This window comes from Leptopilina heterotoma, unplaced genomic scaffold (assembly GCF_015476425.1).
Source record: "Leptopilina heterotoma isolate Lh14 unplaced genomic scaffold, ASM1547642v1 Lhet_15, whole genome shotgun sequence".
NCBI lineage: Eukaryota > Metazoa > Arthropoda > Insecta > Hymenoptera > Figitidae > Leptopilina > Leptopilina heterotoma.
The window spans coordinates 4,043,042-4,062,476 of record NW_025110867.1 but is presented as its reverse complement, the minus strand read 5'-3'; the positions used below and the strand labels follow the sequence as shown (position 1 = coordinate 4,062,476).

General features: G+C 23.3%; 1 protein-coding gene across 3 annotated transcripts in view; it reads left to right on the top strand.

The window, feature by feature from the left end:
- LOC122498391 (bromodomain adjacent to zinc finger domain protein 1A) overlaps positions 1-19,435 on the top strand; it is a 28,970-nt gene that overhangs the window by 3,454 nt on the left and 6,081 nt on the right. For 2 of the 3 annotated variants that reach the window (XM_043606088.1, XM_043606086.1), the window contains exons 3-14: positions 23-237; positions 396-606; positions 1,057-1,277; positions 4,482-5,158; positions 5,961-6,440; positions 6,605-7,098; positions 9,440-9,922; positions 10,511-10,807; positions 11,065-11,297; positions 13,557-13,732; positions 14,245-14,361; positions 18,999-19,353. In XM_043606088.1, the coding sequence (XP_043462023.1) occupies positions 23-237; positions 396-606; positions 1,057-1,277; positions 4,482-5,158; positions 5,961-6,440; positions 6,605-7,098; positions 9,440-9,922; positions 10,511-10,807; positions 11,065-11,297; positions 13,557-13,732; positions 14,245-14,361; positions 18,999-19,353 (3,959 nt within the window). The remainder of the gene's footprint in view (positions 1-22; positions 238-395; positions 607-1,056; positions 1,278-4,481; positions 5,159-5,960; positions 6,441-6,604; positions 7,099-9,439; positions 9,923-10,510; positions 10,808-11,064; positions 11,298-13,556; positions 13,733-14,244; positions 14,362-18,998; positions 19,354-19,435) is intronic. The other variant, XM_043606089.1, reaches the window with a different exon arrangement.

Here is a 19,435-nt window from a genome sequence, read left to right as displayed (position 1 = left end):
TTTTTCCTTTCCACATTTTCAGCTCCGCATTCCAATTTTATATCTCGCAAATAGAACACACAGAACTTCTTTCAATGAGATGCTCGAAGATATTTACCAATACGCGAGAGATCGATATTTTGTGGGCGAAATGGTCGAAGCAAGTTTCACCGAAGATTCATGGTGCGATTGTCATGTTCTTCAAGTTATTGCGCCAACTGAACAACAAATTAAACAATATATCCTCGAGAATGGAAGGTAAAATAAATATTTCAATATTTTTTCTATTTCTAACAATAATTTATTTAAAAAAAATTTTTTTTATTAACAAAATTATTATATTAATAAAATTACATATTTCCGAAAATTCAAATTAATATATAAAAAAAATAATATTATTGATTAATTTTTCCCAGCAATCCACAAGAGAGAAGTCCAAATCCTCCAGCAAAATTGTTTCACTACGAGGTGGAGCAATTGGATTGTGGCGATTCAGACGAAACACAAACAATGACTGTCGAGGCTTCTCAAGTTCGAAGGAAGAAACAACAGTACGGAAGAGAGAGGAATAAGATTTTTCTCAAACATCTTTGCGAGCAAAGTACAAATGGCGTTTGGGTCGTTAAGGTGAGAATATTATTCAAAATAAAAATTAACATTCATCAAATTTTTCTTAATTTAAAAATTCTAATTAATAATAATTATGTTATTAATTATTAATTTATATTATATATTAAATATTATTAATTTATTATTTATCAAAATAATTGAATTCTTGTGAACAATTTTATAGATTTTTTTGAAAATAATTAAAGAAAATTTTAAATTTCGAATAATTTTACTTTTGAATAAATTTACAAATAAATGTAATAGAACTTTTTTTTGTGTATCTAATAATTTTTAGAGTGAATCAGAATATTCTTTAAGGTTGGGGGAAAAAGTAAAAATTTTGTCTGGATAGCAGGGAAAATTCAGGGAAAAACAAAATAAAATTTTCGTGACAACCCTGTAATTTTAAAAGTGTCGTGAACGAGAAAAAAAGAGAAAAATAAGATTGATTTATTTTTTTATTTTCAGGAAAGTATTTTACAACAATATGGCGTTGGAAAAGTGCGATTCGATACGATTTTCGATGGTTCTTTACCCGATTTTACTCCCCGACCAAGAAGAATCGTTAAACAATCCACCATGGATAAATATGTCACCTCAGACGTTTCGAAGCATCGTAAATTCGATAAGCCAAATCCACTGAAGAAAGTCAATAGAGGCGTTGTTGAGAAAAAACAGAGAAAGCCCAGGTTTGTTTGTTTTTCATTAAATTTATATTCAGCTCCTCCTTTTTAAATTCTCGAAAAATATCACTTCCGGCAGGAAGAGTACAGACAAAAGTTTCTAATATATTCGAATATGAATAATTATTTATTGTTAGAGATGTGCAATTGAAATATAAAGAAAATGGAAATAAAATATAAATAGAATTTGAAATAAAAGTAGAAACAAAATACAAAGAAAGTACAAAGAAAATATATAGAAATAGAGAATCTTCCATATTAATTATCGTTGTATTCCGGTAATCTGTTCGCAGTTTGAAATTAGTTGCTGTTTTCTTTTTTGTTTCCTAACTCTTTAAATAATTTTTAAATAAATAAATAAATGTTTAAATTTTAAAATTAATGTACTGAAAATCATTTAATTCTTGTAAACTTTTTATAAAAAAATTTGAAAATCATTCTTTAGTCAACTTATAAATAATAAAAATCTTCGTAAAAAAATTCAATTACTTTTATATAAATAATAAAATTCTTATTAGGCGCAGGATTTCAATTAATTTCAAAACAATTTTAATTAATTTCTTCGAAAATTTCAATTATTTTTAAAAATCTTGTAAAAATTCTCCGAGGAAGTTAAAATATTTTTAAAAAATAATTGAATTTTTCACGCAGGAGTTCAATTATTTGAAAAACTTTTAATAATAATTAAATAAATGTGTAATCATTTAAAAATTGATCAGGATTGCCACAGGTCAGGGAAATCAGGGAATTCAGGGAAAAGTCAGGGAAAGTAAAATTGGTCAGGGAAAAGTCAGGGATTTTTATTTAAGTAACTGGAAAAAATTGAATTTTGGAGAAGTTACAAATGATTGCAGAAATTCAATTATTTTCAAAAGTAATAAAATTCTTCGCAAAAATTCAATTATGTTCAAAAATTTAAAAAAATTCAATTATCTTTAAAAATAATAAAATTCTTTGCAAAATTTCAATTATTTTCAAAAAAATGTTCTCCATTCAATGATTTTCAATATCTACAGTTTTAATAAAATTTTTCAAAAGGGGCCGTTCATAAATTACGTAACGCTTCAGGGGGTAAGGGGGGGTCAAGATATTTGTTACACTCATTATAAAAATATCTCTAATGTATGTAAAAGTTTACATGGGGGAGGGGGGGGGTCTAAAATGACCAAAAAAAGCGTTACGTAATTTATGAATGGCCCCAAAGAATTCAATTATTTCAAAAAAAAATTTTGATAACATTCTAAGCAAACTTTGCAATAATTCAATTATCTTCATAAGTAATAACATTTTTTTACAAAAATTCAATTATTTTCATCAATAATAAAATTCATCATAGAATTTCAATTATTTTTAATACAATTTTAATTGAATTTCTCGAAAAATTTAATTATTCTTGAAAATTTTTTTGAAATTTCTCGACAAAAATTCAAATTTGTTGATAAAATTCTTTAGGATAATTTAGTTTCGAAAAACATTCATTTATTCAATAAATTATTCATTTTTTTATTTAAATAATTGAATTCTGGTAGAATTTTCCAATACAAATTGATTTGAAAATGAATATTAGTTAAAATTTGAGATCATAATTGAATATTAAAAGCATTATAGCATGAATTTTTAAAAATACATAATTGAATTCTTTCGAAGAATTTTAACAAAATTTTTGAAAACAGTTACATTTTTCGAAGAATTTACTTAAAACTGTATTAAAAATAATTGAAATCCCGTGAAGAATTTTATTAATTTATGAAAGTAATTGAATTCTTGCAATGAATTTTTTCAAATTTTCTTTTAAATAATTGAAATAATGTAAAGAATCTTTTTTTTGAATTTTTTTTTGAAAGAATCTTATTATTTATAAAAATAATTGAATTCCTGCATCGAATTTTATTACATTTTTTTAAATAATTGAATTCTTTTGAGAACTTTTATTAACCCTTTGAGGACCAAATTTTTTCTTAAAAAATCGCGATTTTTCATTTTTAAGCAAACTTTTCAGGGAAAGTTATTGAAGTTCTTTACTTAAAGAACAGTGTCTGTCATACGAAATTTTTCAGACTATGTGAAAATTATTGTTTCAATATTCAGTTTTGAAAATTAAGAAATTTATGCACGAGTTAATAAAAAAATGTTCATGTTGCCTGAAAGCAACACTGGTCCTCAAAGGGTTAAAAAAGTATATTGTGAAAATATTTGAATTTCAACGAAGAATTTCATTATATTCGTAAAATGTAATTAAATTCTTACAAAAAAATTAAGAGAGTAATTCCATTTTTCTAGGAATTTACTTTAAATTGTATTATAAATAATTGAAATCCACAGAAAAATTTTATAATTTATGAAAATAATGGAATTCTTACAACGAATTTTATTAATTTTTTTTAAATAATTGAATTCATGTGAAAAATTTTATTTCTTGTAAAAATAATTGAATTTATGCAACGAATTTTATTACATTTTATTTAAATAATTATATTCTTTTGAAAACTTGTATTAAAAATGTAAATTTTGAAAATTTTTGAATTTCAGCGAAGAATTTCATTATTTGTGAAATGTACCTAATTTAATTCTTGCAAAAAATTTTTGAAGATAATTTTATTTTTCGAGAAATTTATTTAAAATTGCATTAAAAATAATTGAAACTATGTGAAGAATTTTATTATTTATGAAAATAATTGAATTCTTGCTTAGAATTTTATTATAATTTTTGTAAATAATTTAATTTTTTTTTGAAAAATATTATGGAAATTAAAACATGAAGATATCAATCACTCCGAGTCTTCGACTCGGAGTAATTGATATCTTCATGTTTTATAATAATATTCTTATAAGTTGTTGAATTTTAAAAATGTTTGAATTTGAATGTTTTAAAGAATTTTAATTCCTATGGAAAAATAATAATTAAATACTTATTTAAAAATTTAGTTATTGATGTTTGCGAATAATTTTACAATTTAAGAAATTCGTAAGTAAATGTAATAGAATGTTTTTTTGAGTATCTAATCATTTTTAGAGTGAATCAGAATATTCTTTATGGTCAGGGAAAAAGTGAAAATTTTGTCTGGAAATCAGGGAAAAATAAAATTAAATATTTGTGGCAACCCTGATTATTATTTATGAGAATAATGAAATTCTTGTGGAAAATTTTAATAAAATTTTTGAATAGGATAATTAAACAAGAATATAATTAATGTTAAATATTTTCTCTAGGGTTAATGGAAAAATCAAGGAGGATTCAAAAGCCCGCGCTCTTGAGGAGAAGGAGAAAAAGGAGCAGGAACGTCTCGAGCGTAAGGAGAGGAAAAAGGAGGAGAAACAAAAGCAAATTGCATTTGCGGCTTATACGAAAAAATGGAATACATTGAAGGATGATTTAGAATGCGAGGATTTGGCGCCACTACCACTGCCAGTGCCAGTTAATTGTGGAATTCCAAATGAGAAATTTGGCGATTTTGCCATGATACTTGAATTTTTGCAATTCTTTTACGAGGAACTTGAAGTAAATACTTATTTCACTGGTGGTTTGAATTTAGAGATACTTGAGAAGACAATGATGATGAAGGATACTGCCGGTGGTTTCAGTGATCTATTACAACTTCTTCTTGCAAATATTTTTAAATTTCAAGCCGAGGAGGAGAGTGAAATACACGCTGACGCGGCTGATTTGACGGACGATATTAATATTGAACAAGGCGGCGTTCCATCGATGGCGGAAGCAACAAAATTGGCGACAATGGCGTCAACATGGTGTCAAAATCATCAGGGATGCTCATTATCCGAACTCGCTCTCGATCACGTCACATTGAGTGAAATTCTTCGATTACATCTCTTAAGTTCCGGTGGGAGAATTGGTGAAGTCGCGTCTAAATGGAGATTCTCACAAAGAGGTGAGTAGAAAAATTCTCTATTTCAAAAAAAAAAATCGGGTTAAATATACATTTGACACTTTTTTTTTACTTTTAAATAAAAAAAAATAATACAACCCTCGGATATTATGATTTTTTCTATTTATTTTCAACTATTTTCAAAAAATTTGCCTTTTCTCGATTTATTTTCAAAAATTTGCGACTATTTCGACATTTCTTCCAAATATTGCATCAAAATACTCCATAAAATGCAACTTACGTATTTCGAATTTTATAGCCCAAAAAAATAGTCAAATACTTCAAAAATTATTTTTGAATAACTTTTTTAATTATATTTTTAAAACTTATGCAGTTAAACAGATTTTGAATAATTGAAATTTGGTAAAATTTAATTGAAATTAGTTGATTTTTTTTTTCAAGTATTTCATTACAATTTTTGAAGAAAAAATTATATTAAAATATTTTTGAAAAAAATTAATTCTTAAAATTTTCTCATTCTAATTTTTTTAAATTCAATTATTTTTAATTACAAATATCCGACAATTCAAATACATAAATTAAATTTTTAATTGAAAGTCTTTAAAAAATTAATTTGTCTTTTTTTTTATTTATTGTACAAAAATTCTAGAAAATAATAATTTAATTGAAATGAGAAAAATAATGTTGAAGAAGTCACAGAAATAAAAAATAAAATTTAGGTGTGACAACATTAAATTAAAAACTTTTTTTTTTTTACTTTTTTCTGAATTTCTAATTGACTAAAGCAATTTTTTTTTGCGTCTTAAAGTCGATTCGAGGTCTGATGATATCTTTTCTTTTTAAGGTGGTTACACGAATCACGATGATCCAGCACTTCTATTGAGAATGAATGAGGCGCGAATTTTACGAATATTGAGTCACAGAAATGTTTGTGAATTTGAACTTGACGATAGACTGAAAATCATCACATGCCTTATTAATCAATTATTAACATTTGCCTCGATACGCGACGTAATTGAGGAGAGATATGAGAAATTAATTCAAGCAAAACGTGAATTAAAATCATTTTTAATTGCCGAACAAAAGAAGGAGAAGGAGGAGCGTGAGAAAATGAAGGAGCGCGAAAAAGAGGGTAAAGTTGAAGACGATACAGAGCAGAAGCCAAAAAAAGTGACGCGCGGCAATTGTGAGGAGGAAAAGAAGCGCGAGGAATATGATAATAAACTCAAGGAACTTCAACAAGCATCAAGGGACGATCAAATGATGGTATTACTCGGTTCGGATCGTGCTCATCGTCGATATTGGAGATTTCTGTCAATTCCTGGTATTTATTATTTTATCTATTTTCAAAATAAACAAAATAATCTTCTTATGGAATTTTAGAAAGTAAAAAATCACTTTTTTTACTCTATAAGTATATTAATTAACTTAAGAAATGAATTAGAATACTTTTTTTTCTGTTCAAATAAAAATAATAATTTTCAATAGGAATTTTCGTGGAGTGTGACGAATGGTGGCCGGGAACGTGCATTCCAGAGGGGACATTTTTAGTTCCCGAATTACAAACACGCGAGGGAACTTATAATTATTTACGTAATAAATTTGACGACGAATGCGGCGATAAAGAGAATAGTTTTAAGAAATTGAAAAAATCACCGAAAAAAGTTGGTTTCGTTGAGAAAAATGGATTAAAATCGCCCCGCAAGGATGGAAGTCCAAAGAAGGAGATTAAAATTGAAATGCACGAATTGAGAAAATCATTAATGGCATGCACTGGCGATAAAGAATGTCCCGTTCATTGTAAACGTAACGAATCAAAATGGAATTTTTACGGTACACGCGAGGATATTGATGCAATTATTAATGGTCTTTGTAAACGTGGTTTTCGCGAGTCAGAACTACGAAATAATCTTATTATGGAAACGTCAAATATCGTCGAAGTCATTGAGGAATGTCCCAGGCATAAACTCAATCCAGAAGTTGTAAGTATAACAAAATATAATATTTTTTCAAAACAGAGAAATATTTAATATTTTAATTAATAGAAAAATTCATTCATTCATTGCAAAAAAATAAGAATATAAAGTCAGGATTATCACAGGTCAGGAGAAAACCTTCAAATTTAATTATGTTCAAAAAATTTTTAAAAAATCTGGTAAAACTTTCAAATATCTTTATAAATAATAAAATTCTTCTTCAAAATTCAATTATTTTTAAAAGATAATTTAATTCTTCGCAGAAATTCCATTATTTTCAAAAGATAATTTAATTCTTCGAAGAAATTCAATTATTTTCAAAAATTAATCAAATATATAAAATATTTAATTAATTATTAAAAATAATGGATTTACGGAAAAGAATTTTAGTTAAAAACACTAAACAAAATTGAATTTTTGAGAAGTTACAAATGATTGCAGAAATTCAATTATTTTCAAAAATTTTTTTTAAAATCTGGTAAAAATTTCAATTATTTTTTTATTTAAGAAAATTCTTCCTCCGAATATCAGTTGTTTTCAAAACATAATTTAATTCTTCGCAGAAATTCAATTGTTTTCAAAAGTAATAAAATTCTTCGCAAAAATTCAATTATGTTCAAAAATTAAAAAAAAAATATCTGGTCAAAATTTCAATCGACTTTATAATTAAGGAAATTCTTCTTCCGAATTATCAATTGGTTTCAAAAATTTAACAAAAATCTCTTCAGAATTTCAATTATTTTTAAAAATAATAAAATTCTTCTCTAAAATTTAATTATTTCAAAAAAATATTAATAAAATTCTGCGCAAACATTTAATAAATTTCATAAATAATAAAAATTTCACAGGAATTCTATAGTTAATAAATTATCTATAAATTTCTTCGCAATTGTTAAATTATTTTCATAAATAAATAATAAAATTTTTTACAGGGATAAATTTATTTTTAAAAATTTTTAATAAAATTGCTTCAAAGAATAATTATTTTCATAACTAATAAAATTTATAGCTGAATTTCTATTACCATTATTTTTAATACAATTTAAATAGAATTCCTCGAAAAATGTAATTATTCATAAAAATTATTTTCAAAAATTGTAATGAAATTTTCCAAATGAATTCAATTATTTAAAAAAGAATTAAATAAAATTCTACGCAAACATTTAAATATTTTCATAAATAATTATTTTTATAATACAATTTTAATCAAATTTCTCGAAAATTGTAATTATTCTTAAAAAATTTATTAAAATTTTTCGGATGAGTTCAATTATTTAAAAAAATTTTGATAAAACTTTTTATGAAAATTCATTTTCAAGAAGTAATCAATTATTTAATAAATTATTTATTGTTTTATTTAAATAATAACTAATAAAACTTATCTCAGAATTTCAATTATTTTTCGTACAATTTTATTGAATTTCTCGAAAAATGTAATTATTTAAAAAAATTTTATTAAAATTTGTCAAAAGAATTCAATTATTTAAAAATTTGTTGATAAAAATTTTTTTTGAGAATTTAATTTTAAAAAACATTCAATTATTCAATAAATTATTAACTTTTGTATTTAAATAATTGAATTCTCGTAAAATTTTCGAATAAAAATTGCTTTAAAAATGAATTTCAGTTATAACTTTTAGATAATAATTGAATACTAAAAGCAATATAGCGTGAATTTTTATAAATAATTAAAAAAAAATTTTTTTTATTTTAAAAAGGTTTCAAATTAAAATGTTTGAAAATTTAAATTTTTCATATCTTTAACTAACAATTTTGTAAAATTAATTTTTTGAAAAAGTTTAATTGAATCTTTTTTGCAATTATTGAAAGTTTTTATTTTCCAATATTATTTAATTGAAGAGACATTTAATTATTCGGAAAACTATATATTTTTGTATTTAAATAATTGAATTCTCGCAGAGTTTTCTAATAAATTTTTTTTTAAAAATGAATTTCAGTTGAAATTTTAAATAATAATTGAATATTCAAAGCATTATGACATGGATTTTTGAAATAATTGAATTTCAAAAAGGTTTCAAATTAAAATCTTTGAAAATCTGAATTTTTTCAAACTTTAACGAAAAATTCTGTAGAATTAATTTTTTTGTAAATTCTCAAAGAACTTTTTCAAAAAGTATTAAAAATAATTTATGGAAAGTATTCAATAGTTTTCGGAAAGTTTTTAAAAAGAAAAATATTTATTAATTGAAAAACAGAAAATATTTGTAATAATAATTCTAAAATAGAAAAATATGTGTAATTATAAAGTAGAAAAACATGTGTAATTTTAAAGTTAGAAAATCATATAATTGTAATTTTAAAATTGAAAATTTCAATTTAATTTCAGTTTACAGAGCCAATAAAGGAGTTATCAAATAAAAATACCAAGAAACCAAAAACAGAAAGTACAAATTTAAATTTCCCAATGGATATGCAAGTTGATAGTGTAATTGAATTGACGTTGAGAGATTATGTTCTTGATTTGGAGGATAAAGTGAAAATTGGTTGTTTAGGATTTTTGAAAGTAATTGATCGTGATTTGTGGAGAAAATCAATACAAGAGGGTCATTATGATAAGCAATGCGATCGACTTGTTTATGGAGCAAATGAAATTGAAGTTGACGTGGGTGCGGTTCATTCGACTGTAGATAAAATTAAACACGAATCACGTAATAGTCGGCCAAATACGCCGGACTCTGAAGTTGGTAGTGTTGGTACAAAAACGTATCGCGATCCTGGAAAATATTTGGGACAACCTGGTGAAGATGAAATGCATCCCGACACTAAACAACAAATGACAATTCGTCAAATGTCGTGCGCTATTTTGCAGGTGAAAATCTTTACTAATCTATTTTATTTTCTACTTCTTTTTTTAATTTTATTTCTATTTATTTATTTTTTTTTTATTCTCATTTTAATATTTTTTTTTACAAATAACAGGCATCACAGTTGGTCCCCTTTTTCCCCTTATTTCAATTTTATCACCTTTTTATTTTTGACGATTTGTCACCTTTTTCCTCTTTTTTTGTGATTTGTCCACTTTTTCACCTTTAAGGTCATCGAATAAGTCGAAATTTTGTCTGGAAATTAGAGAAAAGTCAGGGAAAAACAAAATTAAATTTTTGTGGCAACTCTAATTAAAATCGAATCATTTTTAAAAAATTTTATAGAAGCTATATGATAAAAAAAATTTGAATTATATATGCAAGTTTTATAAACAAATAATTATTTTTATCCCCTTTTTGAAAAAAAATCACCATTTTTGAGGAAAAAAGGTACTGCGATGCCTGAAATAATTTTCAGTTAGAATTTTTTTTAAATATAATTGATTATTTTATCTACTATTTGAGTTTTGTATTTAAATAATTGAATTCTCGTAAGTTGTACTATAAAAATAAATTTCTATGCTTCTAAATAGGTGTATCTTGCAATTGAACCAAAGTACCTGAAGAAGCCTCTTGGTTCCGATGACAAGGATAAAAAATGGTCGAGCGAAGAGGCGAGAGATCGTTGGGAACATTCATTGATGACATCGACAAGTTGGTCGCAATTATTTGTTCATTTGAGCACATTGGACAATAGTATTGCATGGGGTAAAAGTGCATTGAATGCTCAGTGTCGAATTTGCCGAAGACGCAGGGACGCTGAGAACATGTTACTCTGTGATGGATGCAATAAGGGACATCATCTTTATTGTTTGAAGCCCAAATTAAATGTCAGTATAGTACACTATTAAAATAGGATTATATTCTTGAAATAAAAATTAAAAATATTAAAAATTTAAATTTAAAGATTAAAAATAGAAATTTAAATATTAAATATTAAAAATAAAAACTTAAATATTAAAAGTAGAAATTTAAATATTAAATATTAAAAATAGAAATTTAAATATTAAATATTAAAAACAGAAATTAAAATTCCGTTGAAATTAAAAGAAAGAAGAAAATTAACATTTTGTGAATAATATTTTAGAGTATTCCTGAGGGCGACTGGTTCTGTACGACGTGTAAACCGAGGGAGGTGAAACCAAAGGAAAAAGCTAAAAAGAGGCGAAAGTTCGAGGACGAACCTGAGGAGGACACAGTATTAACCAAAGAAACACGACACAATCGCGCCAAGAGGGTGCCAGGAAGTGAGGATGAAGTGGCAGAAGAGGACACCACGAACAACGATGAAGCTATCGAGGAAGATACTGACGAAGACTCGTACGTTCATTTTTCTTTTATTGTCAATATAAATATTGAACTTTCTATTTTCATTTTTATTTTTATCAGGGTTGCCACAGGTCAGGGAAGTCAGGGAAAAGTCAGGGATTTTTATTTAAGTAACTGGAAAAAATTGAATTTTGGAGAAGTTACAAATGATTGCAGAAATTCAATTATTTTCAAAAGTAATAAAATTCTTCGCAGAAATTCAATTATGTTTAAAAATTAAAAAAAATTCTCATAAAAATTCAATTATCTTCAAAAATAATTAAATTCTTCTCCAACTTTCAATTATTTTCCAAAAAATTTAATAAAATTCTTTGCAAAATTTCAATTATTTTCAAAAAATTTTTCTCAATTCAATGATTTTCAATATCTACAGTTTTAATAAAATTTTTCAAAAGAATTCAATTATTTAAAAAAAAAATTTTTTTATAAAATTCTAAGCAAACTTTGCAATAATTCAATTATTTTCATAAATAATAACATTTTTTTTACAAAAATTCAATTATTTTCATGAATAATAAAATTCATCATAGAATTTCAATTATTTTTAATACAATTTTAATTGAATTCCTCGAAAAATTTAATTATTCTCGAAAAAATTCAAATTTCTTGATAAAATTCTTTATGATAATTTAGTTTCGAAAAACATTCATTCATTCAATAAATAAATTATTTTTTTATTTAAATAATTGAATTCTTGTAGAATTTTCCAATAAAAATTGATTTGAAAATGAATATTAGTTAAAATTTTAGATAATAATTGAATATTAAAAGCATTATAGCGTGAATTTTTAAAAATACATAATTGATAAAATACATAATTGAATTCTTTCGAAGAATTTTAACAAAGTTTTTGAAATTAGTAACATTTTTCGAAGAATTTACTTAAAACTGTATTAAAAATAATTGAAATCCCGTGAAGAACTTTATTAATTTATAAAAGTAATTGAATTCTTGCAATGAATTTTTTCAAATTTTTTTATAATAATTGAAATAATGTAAAGAATCTTTGTTTTGAATTTTTTTTTTGAAAGAATCTTATTATTTATAAAAATAATTGAATTCCTGCATCGAATTTTATTACATTTTTTTAAATAATTGAATTCTTTTGAGAAGTTTTATTAAAAAAGTAGATTGTGAAAATATTTGAATTTCAACGAAGAATTTCATTATATTCGTAAAATGTAATTAAATTCTTACAAAAAAATGAAATAAATAATTCCATTTTTCTAGGAATTTACTTTAAATTGTATCATAAATAATTAAAATCCTCAGAAAAATTTTATAATTTATGAAAATAATGGAATTCTTACAACGAATTTTATCATTTTTTTTAAAATAACTGAATTCATATGTGAAAAATTTTATTACTTGTTAAAATAATTGAATTTATGCAACGAATTTTATTACATTTTATTTAAATAATTATATTCTTTTGAAAACTTGTATTAAAAATGTAAATTTTGAAAATTTTTGAATTTCAGCAAATAATTTCATTATTTTTGAAATTTACCTAATTTAATTCTTGCAAAAAATTTTTGAAGATAATTTAATTTTTTGAGAAATTTATATAAAATTGTATTAAAAATAATTGAAACCATGTGAAGAATTTTATTATTTATGAAAATAATTGAATTCTTGCAACGAATTTCATTATAATTTTTGTAAATAATTTAATTTTTTTTTGAAAAATTTGATGGAAATTAAAATTTTTATAAAACATGAAGATCTACTCAATCACTCCGAGTCTTTCGACTCGGAGTAATTGATATATTCATGTTTTATAATAATATTCTTATAAATTGTTGAATTTTAAAAATGTTTGAATTTGAATGTTTTGAAGAATTTTAATTCCTATGGAAAAATAATAATTAAATACTTATTTAAAAATTTAGTTATTGATGTTTGCGAATAATTTTACAATTTAAGAAATTTGTAAGTAAATGTAATAGAATGTTTTTTTGAGTATCTAATAATTTTTAGAGTGAATTAGAATATTCTTTATGGTCAGGGAAAAAGTGAAAATTTTTTCTGGAAATCTGGAAAAAGTCAGGGAAAAATAAAATTAAATATTTGTGGCAACCCTGATTAAAGCTATTTTTTTAAATTTGAAGTAACGAGTGCAAAGCCTGTTATTATTATTTATTTTTATTATTTAATATTATTATTATTATTATTATTATTATAATTGTTATTGTTATTTTTATTTTGAATGATGTTGATAACTTAATGTTTTTCCCTTTATTTATACAGAGAGAAATCTGAAGTTTGTCAGGCATGTTCACTCGGTGGAAAGTTAATAACCTGTGAAACGTGTCAAATGAGTAGGCATTGGAAATGTTTCGATCCACCATTGCCCAGATGTCCACGCGGGAAGTTTTGGTGTAAAAGTTGTAAAACGAAGAAATACAATACAAGTTTGAAGCTCGGTAAGTAGAAAAAAAATGTTTAAATCATTCTTTTTTTTACATTCTTTCTTCCTTTCGTAAAATTCTAATCAATAGAAATAGATTTTTCAAGAAACGAAAATTATTACTAATCAGGAAAAATTCTTATAAATTCTTAAAAAAAAACTTTGTTGGCCATATCTTTTTAAAATTAATATCCGTTTTGACGAATGTGCGAGTTTTATTCTATTTTAAAAAAAAACTGCCTATTTTTACTCGATTCTCCCAATTGGTACTTTATTTCCCTATGAGTTTTAATTATTAAATTAAACTATTATAATATATTTATTCATTTATTGATTATTATTTTATTTATTAAAAAATCGAGTTTAAATTGTTCAGTTTGGTGAGAAATGTAAAATAGAAAAAAATTCTTATTATTTTGAAAAATCGAGTTCAAATTATCCAGTTTGGAGAGAAATGAAAATTAGTAAAAATTAAAATAAAGTAAAGAAAAGAAAGAAAATTAGCTGTAGCTTTGGGTGTGTTGTTAGTGAGGGGGCGAGAAAGGGATAAAGACACGGAGAGGTCGTCTGCAGCAGCAGCTCGCTCTCGAATCCACGGATTCGCCAAGAGCCTCCTCACTACTGATTCAACAAATTGGGACGGCTGTATGTCAATTTTCTATTTTGCACAAACAAACAATAATATATTTCTTTTTTTTGCCACCTAAAAGAATTATTTAACTTTTTCCTTTTTTTTTTTTTATTTCAGTCTTCGCACTCATCTACTAAAACCCACTATTTACTACTTTTTTACGTTATGCTACTATTCGGGTACTTTTAGATTTCGGACACTAAAGCCTTATTATTTCTGTTTTTGTTTGAGAAATTCCATTACTTTAAATTCGCTAATACTAGAAATCAAAAAACTATTCTCAACAATTATAATCAAAGTTCTTTAAAACGATTCAATTACATACATATCATCAAAAAATATTCGAAATTCTATTTTCAATATCTAGTATTTTCATAAGATTTCGCAAAAGAATTCAATGATTTAAAACAAAATTGACAATACTCATTCAAAATTCAATTATTTTCATAAATAATAAAATTCTTCTCCGAAATTCAATTATTTTCAAAAATTTCCCTCAATTTAATTATTTTCAATATCTACTATTTTAATAAAATTTCTCTTAGAATTCAATTATCTTCGTAAATAATAAAAGTGTTTAGAAGGAATTCAATTACTTTTAAATAATACAATTTTTCACGGGAATTAAATTATTTAAAAACATAATAATATTCTTCGCAAAAGTTTAATTATTTTTACAAATAATAAAATTTTTCACTGTGAAATCAATTAATTTTAAAAAGTTAATTACAATTGGTGATATAAATTCAATTATTTTCATAAATAATTAAACTCATCGCAGAATTTCAATTATTTTTAATGCAATTTTAATCAAATTTCTCTAAAAATGTAATTATTGTTAAAAATTTTATTAAAATTCTTCGAAAGAATTCAATTATTTAAAAATTTGTTGATAAAATTCTTTATAAAAATTCAATTATTTTCATAAATAATAAAATTCATCGCAGGATTTCAATTATTTTTAATATACAATTTTACAGGAATTGCTCAAAAAATATAATTATTCTTAAAAATTTAATTAAAATGCCTCGAAAAAATCAATTATTTAAAAAAATGTTTTTTAAAATTCTTTAGAAGAATTCCATTATTTACAACTGTTTACAATAATATTAGAATTTTTCACATGAATTTAATTATTTTAATAAAATTGTTGAAAAGCAATCAATTATTTTAATTAAATTTTTTTTTTATATAATTCAATTATTCTTTTAGATTTTAATAAAATTCTTCCTAAGAATTCAATTATTTACATAAATAATTCTTCGAAAAAATGCAATTATTAAAGGTAAATAACAAAATTATTCCCGAAAATTCAATTATTTTGATGCATTTTAATAAAATTCTTTGTAAAATTCAATTATTTTTAAAATCACTAAACTTCTTCCTGGAAATTTAATTATTTTTAAAAATTCTAATAAAATCGTTCGGAAGAATTCAATTATTGTCAAACATTTGAATTGAATTCTTTGTAAAATTTAATTATTCGCAAGAATTAAATTATTTTTATAAATATTTAAATTTTTTCATGAATAATAAAATTCGTGGCAGGAATTCAATTTATTAGCAGGTGAAGAAAGAAGTAAATATTTTTGATGAAAATTAGGAAAAAGTGAGGAAAATAAAAAATATGAAATGGAAGTTTTGTCAGTTTTGTGAAGTGTCTAAAACGAGTTTTTTTCGTCGTCAAGTTTAATTTTTCGATAGCTACTTTTTTTACTACTTTTTCTTTAGTTTGAAAGCTACTTTTTTTAAAACTAATTATCGAGTGCGAAGTCTGTTATTTAAATCGTATTTCAAATTAAACATTCAACTCCATCATTTCACGTGATTTATTTTCATTTATGCAATGTAATAATAGTTTATCATGGTGTTCATTTGAAAGAATTTTTTTTAACTTCTTAAATAAAAAAATTTAAAAATTGTAGTAATATAATTATCAAGTGTAAAGTCTTTATAATAATTAATATTTTTATTATTATTATTATTTCTGTTTGTATTAATATTATTATTAATAATTGACTAATTAATTAATATGGTGATGGAAACTTTTATCATTAATATTTTTAAGCCCTCAATTTAAAAATTTAGAAAAATTTCTTCTTTTATAAAATTTTCGTTTTTTTAAAATTTGATTTTCTTTATAATTTTGGGAAAATTTTTTTTTTTTGAGATAATTTTCCTGTAATTTTCTTTAACAAAGTAAGCATCCCCCCTCTCCAAAAAAAGAAATAAATATTTATTGCTTTTTATACATAATCGTTATAATGGCAGATTATCTCCTAATAAAATTTTTTTTAATCTATTTTATAAAAATTTCGATTTTCTGATATATTTTTCTAACCTATTATGATAATTTTTCACAGAATTATTAATTTATTGTGTAAAATATGTATTGAAATTAATACTGAATATTCATAATCATTTTATAATTTTTTTACAATCACATAGAATGCATTATTTTTTGCATCTACTCACGATTAAATTATGTTTTTATTTATGTTTAATTATTATTGTTTCTATTATTTTTATTATTATTTTTTTTAATTATTATTATTATTATTATTATTATTAACATTATGAATTAATTAAACAACATAATTCATAGTTGTTGCTTGTTAATGATCACTGCTAATAGTTTTATATACTAGTTTTGTTGATTTTTATTTTAAACGAGCTTTTAGAATTTATTTTTTAATAATAATCCAATTTTGCATTCTAATTTTTCTCTTATTTGCACGGTGATAGGGTTCGAAGATTTTTGTACATAAAATATAAATTATTCACTGTATAAATACTGCTTACATATTAATATATAAATTATTGGTAAAAAAAATGGAAATAGAAATTTAAATTTTCGAAACTTTTGAGTTTTTATACAAAAAAAAAATGTAGAGGAAAAAATGTTTCTTTCTTAAAAACTAACTTACAATCTTTAAATTCTTCTGCTTCTTCTTCTTCTTTTTCTTATGAAAAAGAAAAATATTTTCTTTTTTCTTTCTGTTTTCTTTATTCTAAATGATTATTTTTTTAATCACTTTTTTTTGGTGAAGAAATTTTATTAGTAATTCTACTGAGAGAATTATTTTTCTACTGAAAAAATATTTTTCTATTGAAAAACTATTTTTTTAACTGCAAAAAATGTTTTTTTAGTAAAAAAATTCTTTTTTTAAACATAAAAGACTTTTTTATTGAAAAAAATTTTATATTATAAAATAATGTTTCTTATAAAAGTTGCTTTATTTTTTCACTACTTCTATTATTAAATATAATAATATTGTCACAATACATCAAATTTATTTATTGACAAATTTTGTTTATTTACAAATAATAATTGTCACTGTGCAATGATAATTGTTTTTAATTAATAATTTTACAATATTGTTCGTAGATCTAATTAGCATGATTTTTATTACATAATTTATAGATCAGTGAGTAGTGCCTTGTGAGTATTTTTATTAATAATTTTTAAAATTAGTATAATAATTCACTTTTGTCATTACATTTTTTGAATTTCTGTCTCTCTTTTTCTCTCTTTCTTTTTTCATCTCTCCTCTCACTTGTGATTTATCTTCAATAATAATTAATAAATTTTCAATTAATAAAGATTGATGAATAATAATTCAAGGCTCCCTATCGAATTTCTCGAAAATTCAATTACGAAATTATCAAGTAATGCGATTAATTTTTACAAAAAAAATTGCAAATTTAAAAAATAGGCAGACAATAATAATTTAAATATCTAATCGAATTAAAAATAAAATAAGAAAACATAAATAAAAAGATTCAATGAAACTTGAAAAGAAAATGGAAAATTTTCGAGTTTTTGCTGTTAAAAATTTACTGAAAAAATTTTCTTGTTTTTGATATTGAAAATTTTAATTTAAAAAAATGGTAATTAATTAATTTCAATGAAATTCTAATTATAACAGAAATTTATTATTATTGTAATTGATATTAAATATTTAAAGATATTTAGATGGAATCTAACTTTAGTTTAGAACTAAAATATATTTACTTGATTAACTTTCTTGAAAAATGTAAATTTTTCAGTAATTTGATATTAAAAATTAAACAAAAATTAAATAATAAGAATAATGAAAGTAAAATAGAAATTTATTAAATGATATTAAAAATTAAAGACTAAGAATGTTTAGCAGAATCAAAATATATAATTACTTAATTTATTTAAATGAGTGAAAAGAAACTTTTCACTTTTTGGATATTAAAAATTTACAAAAATTGAAAACAATTTAGTTAATTTAGTTTTCAATTTAGTTTCGAAGAACTAAATATTAAAGAAAAGGAGAAAATATTTTTCTTTAAGAGCTGAAAATTCATTTAACTAAACAAATGTTTTTTATTTGCAAGAAAATGATGAAACTTCTTTGAAAGAGTGTAGAATTTGGTTTGAATAAAATTAAATTCTATGAAAATAATTTTGTGATTTTTATTACGGCAGAAAACTTTGAACCTTGAACATCTTGCGGATAAGAAGCTTAGGTTTTATTTTCTTTTTCCTTTGGGTTTTTGGTTTTAATTCTATTTTTTTCTTGTTTCTTTTTTTTTGTAAGTGAAAGAAAAATGTTTATTTTAATATTTAAAAAATACAAGTAGATTTTTTATAAAGAAAATTGAAACGCTGTTTAAATAGACATTAGCAACATGGAAGATGGTGAGCCACGACAAACGAGACGAACGTCAAAACGAAGCGCCGAGGAATCAGTGGACATCAGTGAGAAGAGTACATTGAAAAATGTTAAGGCATCACTACAGGAATTACTCGCTGATGTGACACATCATCGTGAATCGTGGCCATTTATGAGTCCAGTCACTAAGGATGAGGTGCCCGATTATGAGGATTTCATTAAAAATCCAATGGACTTTGGCACAATTAAATACAAACTTGGCAATGGAGATTACAATGAACTCGATGAATTCTTTGCCGATTGTTTACAAGTCTTTGACAACTGTAATGTTTATAATGAGGAGCACAGTACTGTTTACAAGTGAGTTTTATTAGTGCAACTTGACTCTGGTTTGGGTTCGGATGCCAGAGATCATCTTATTCGCACGTACACAATATGGCTA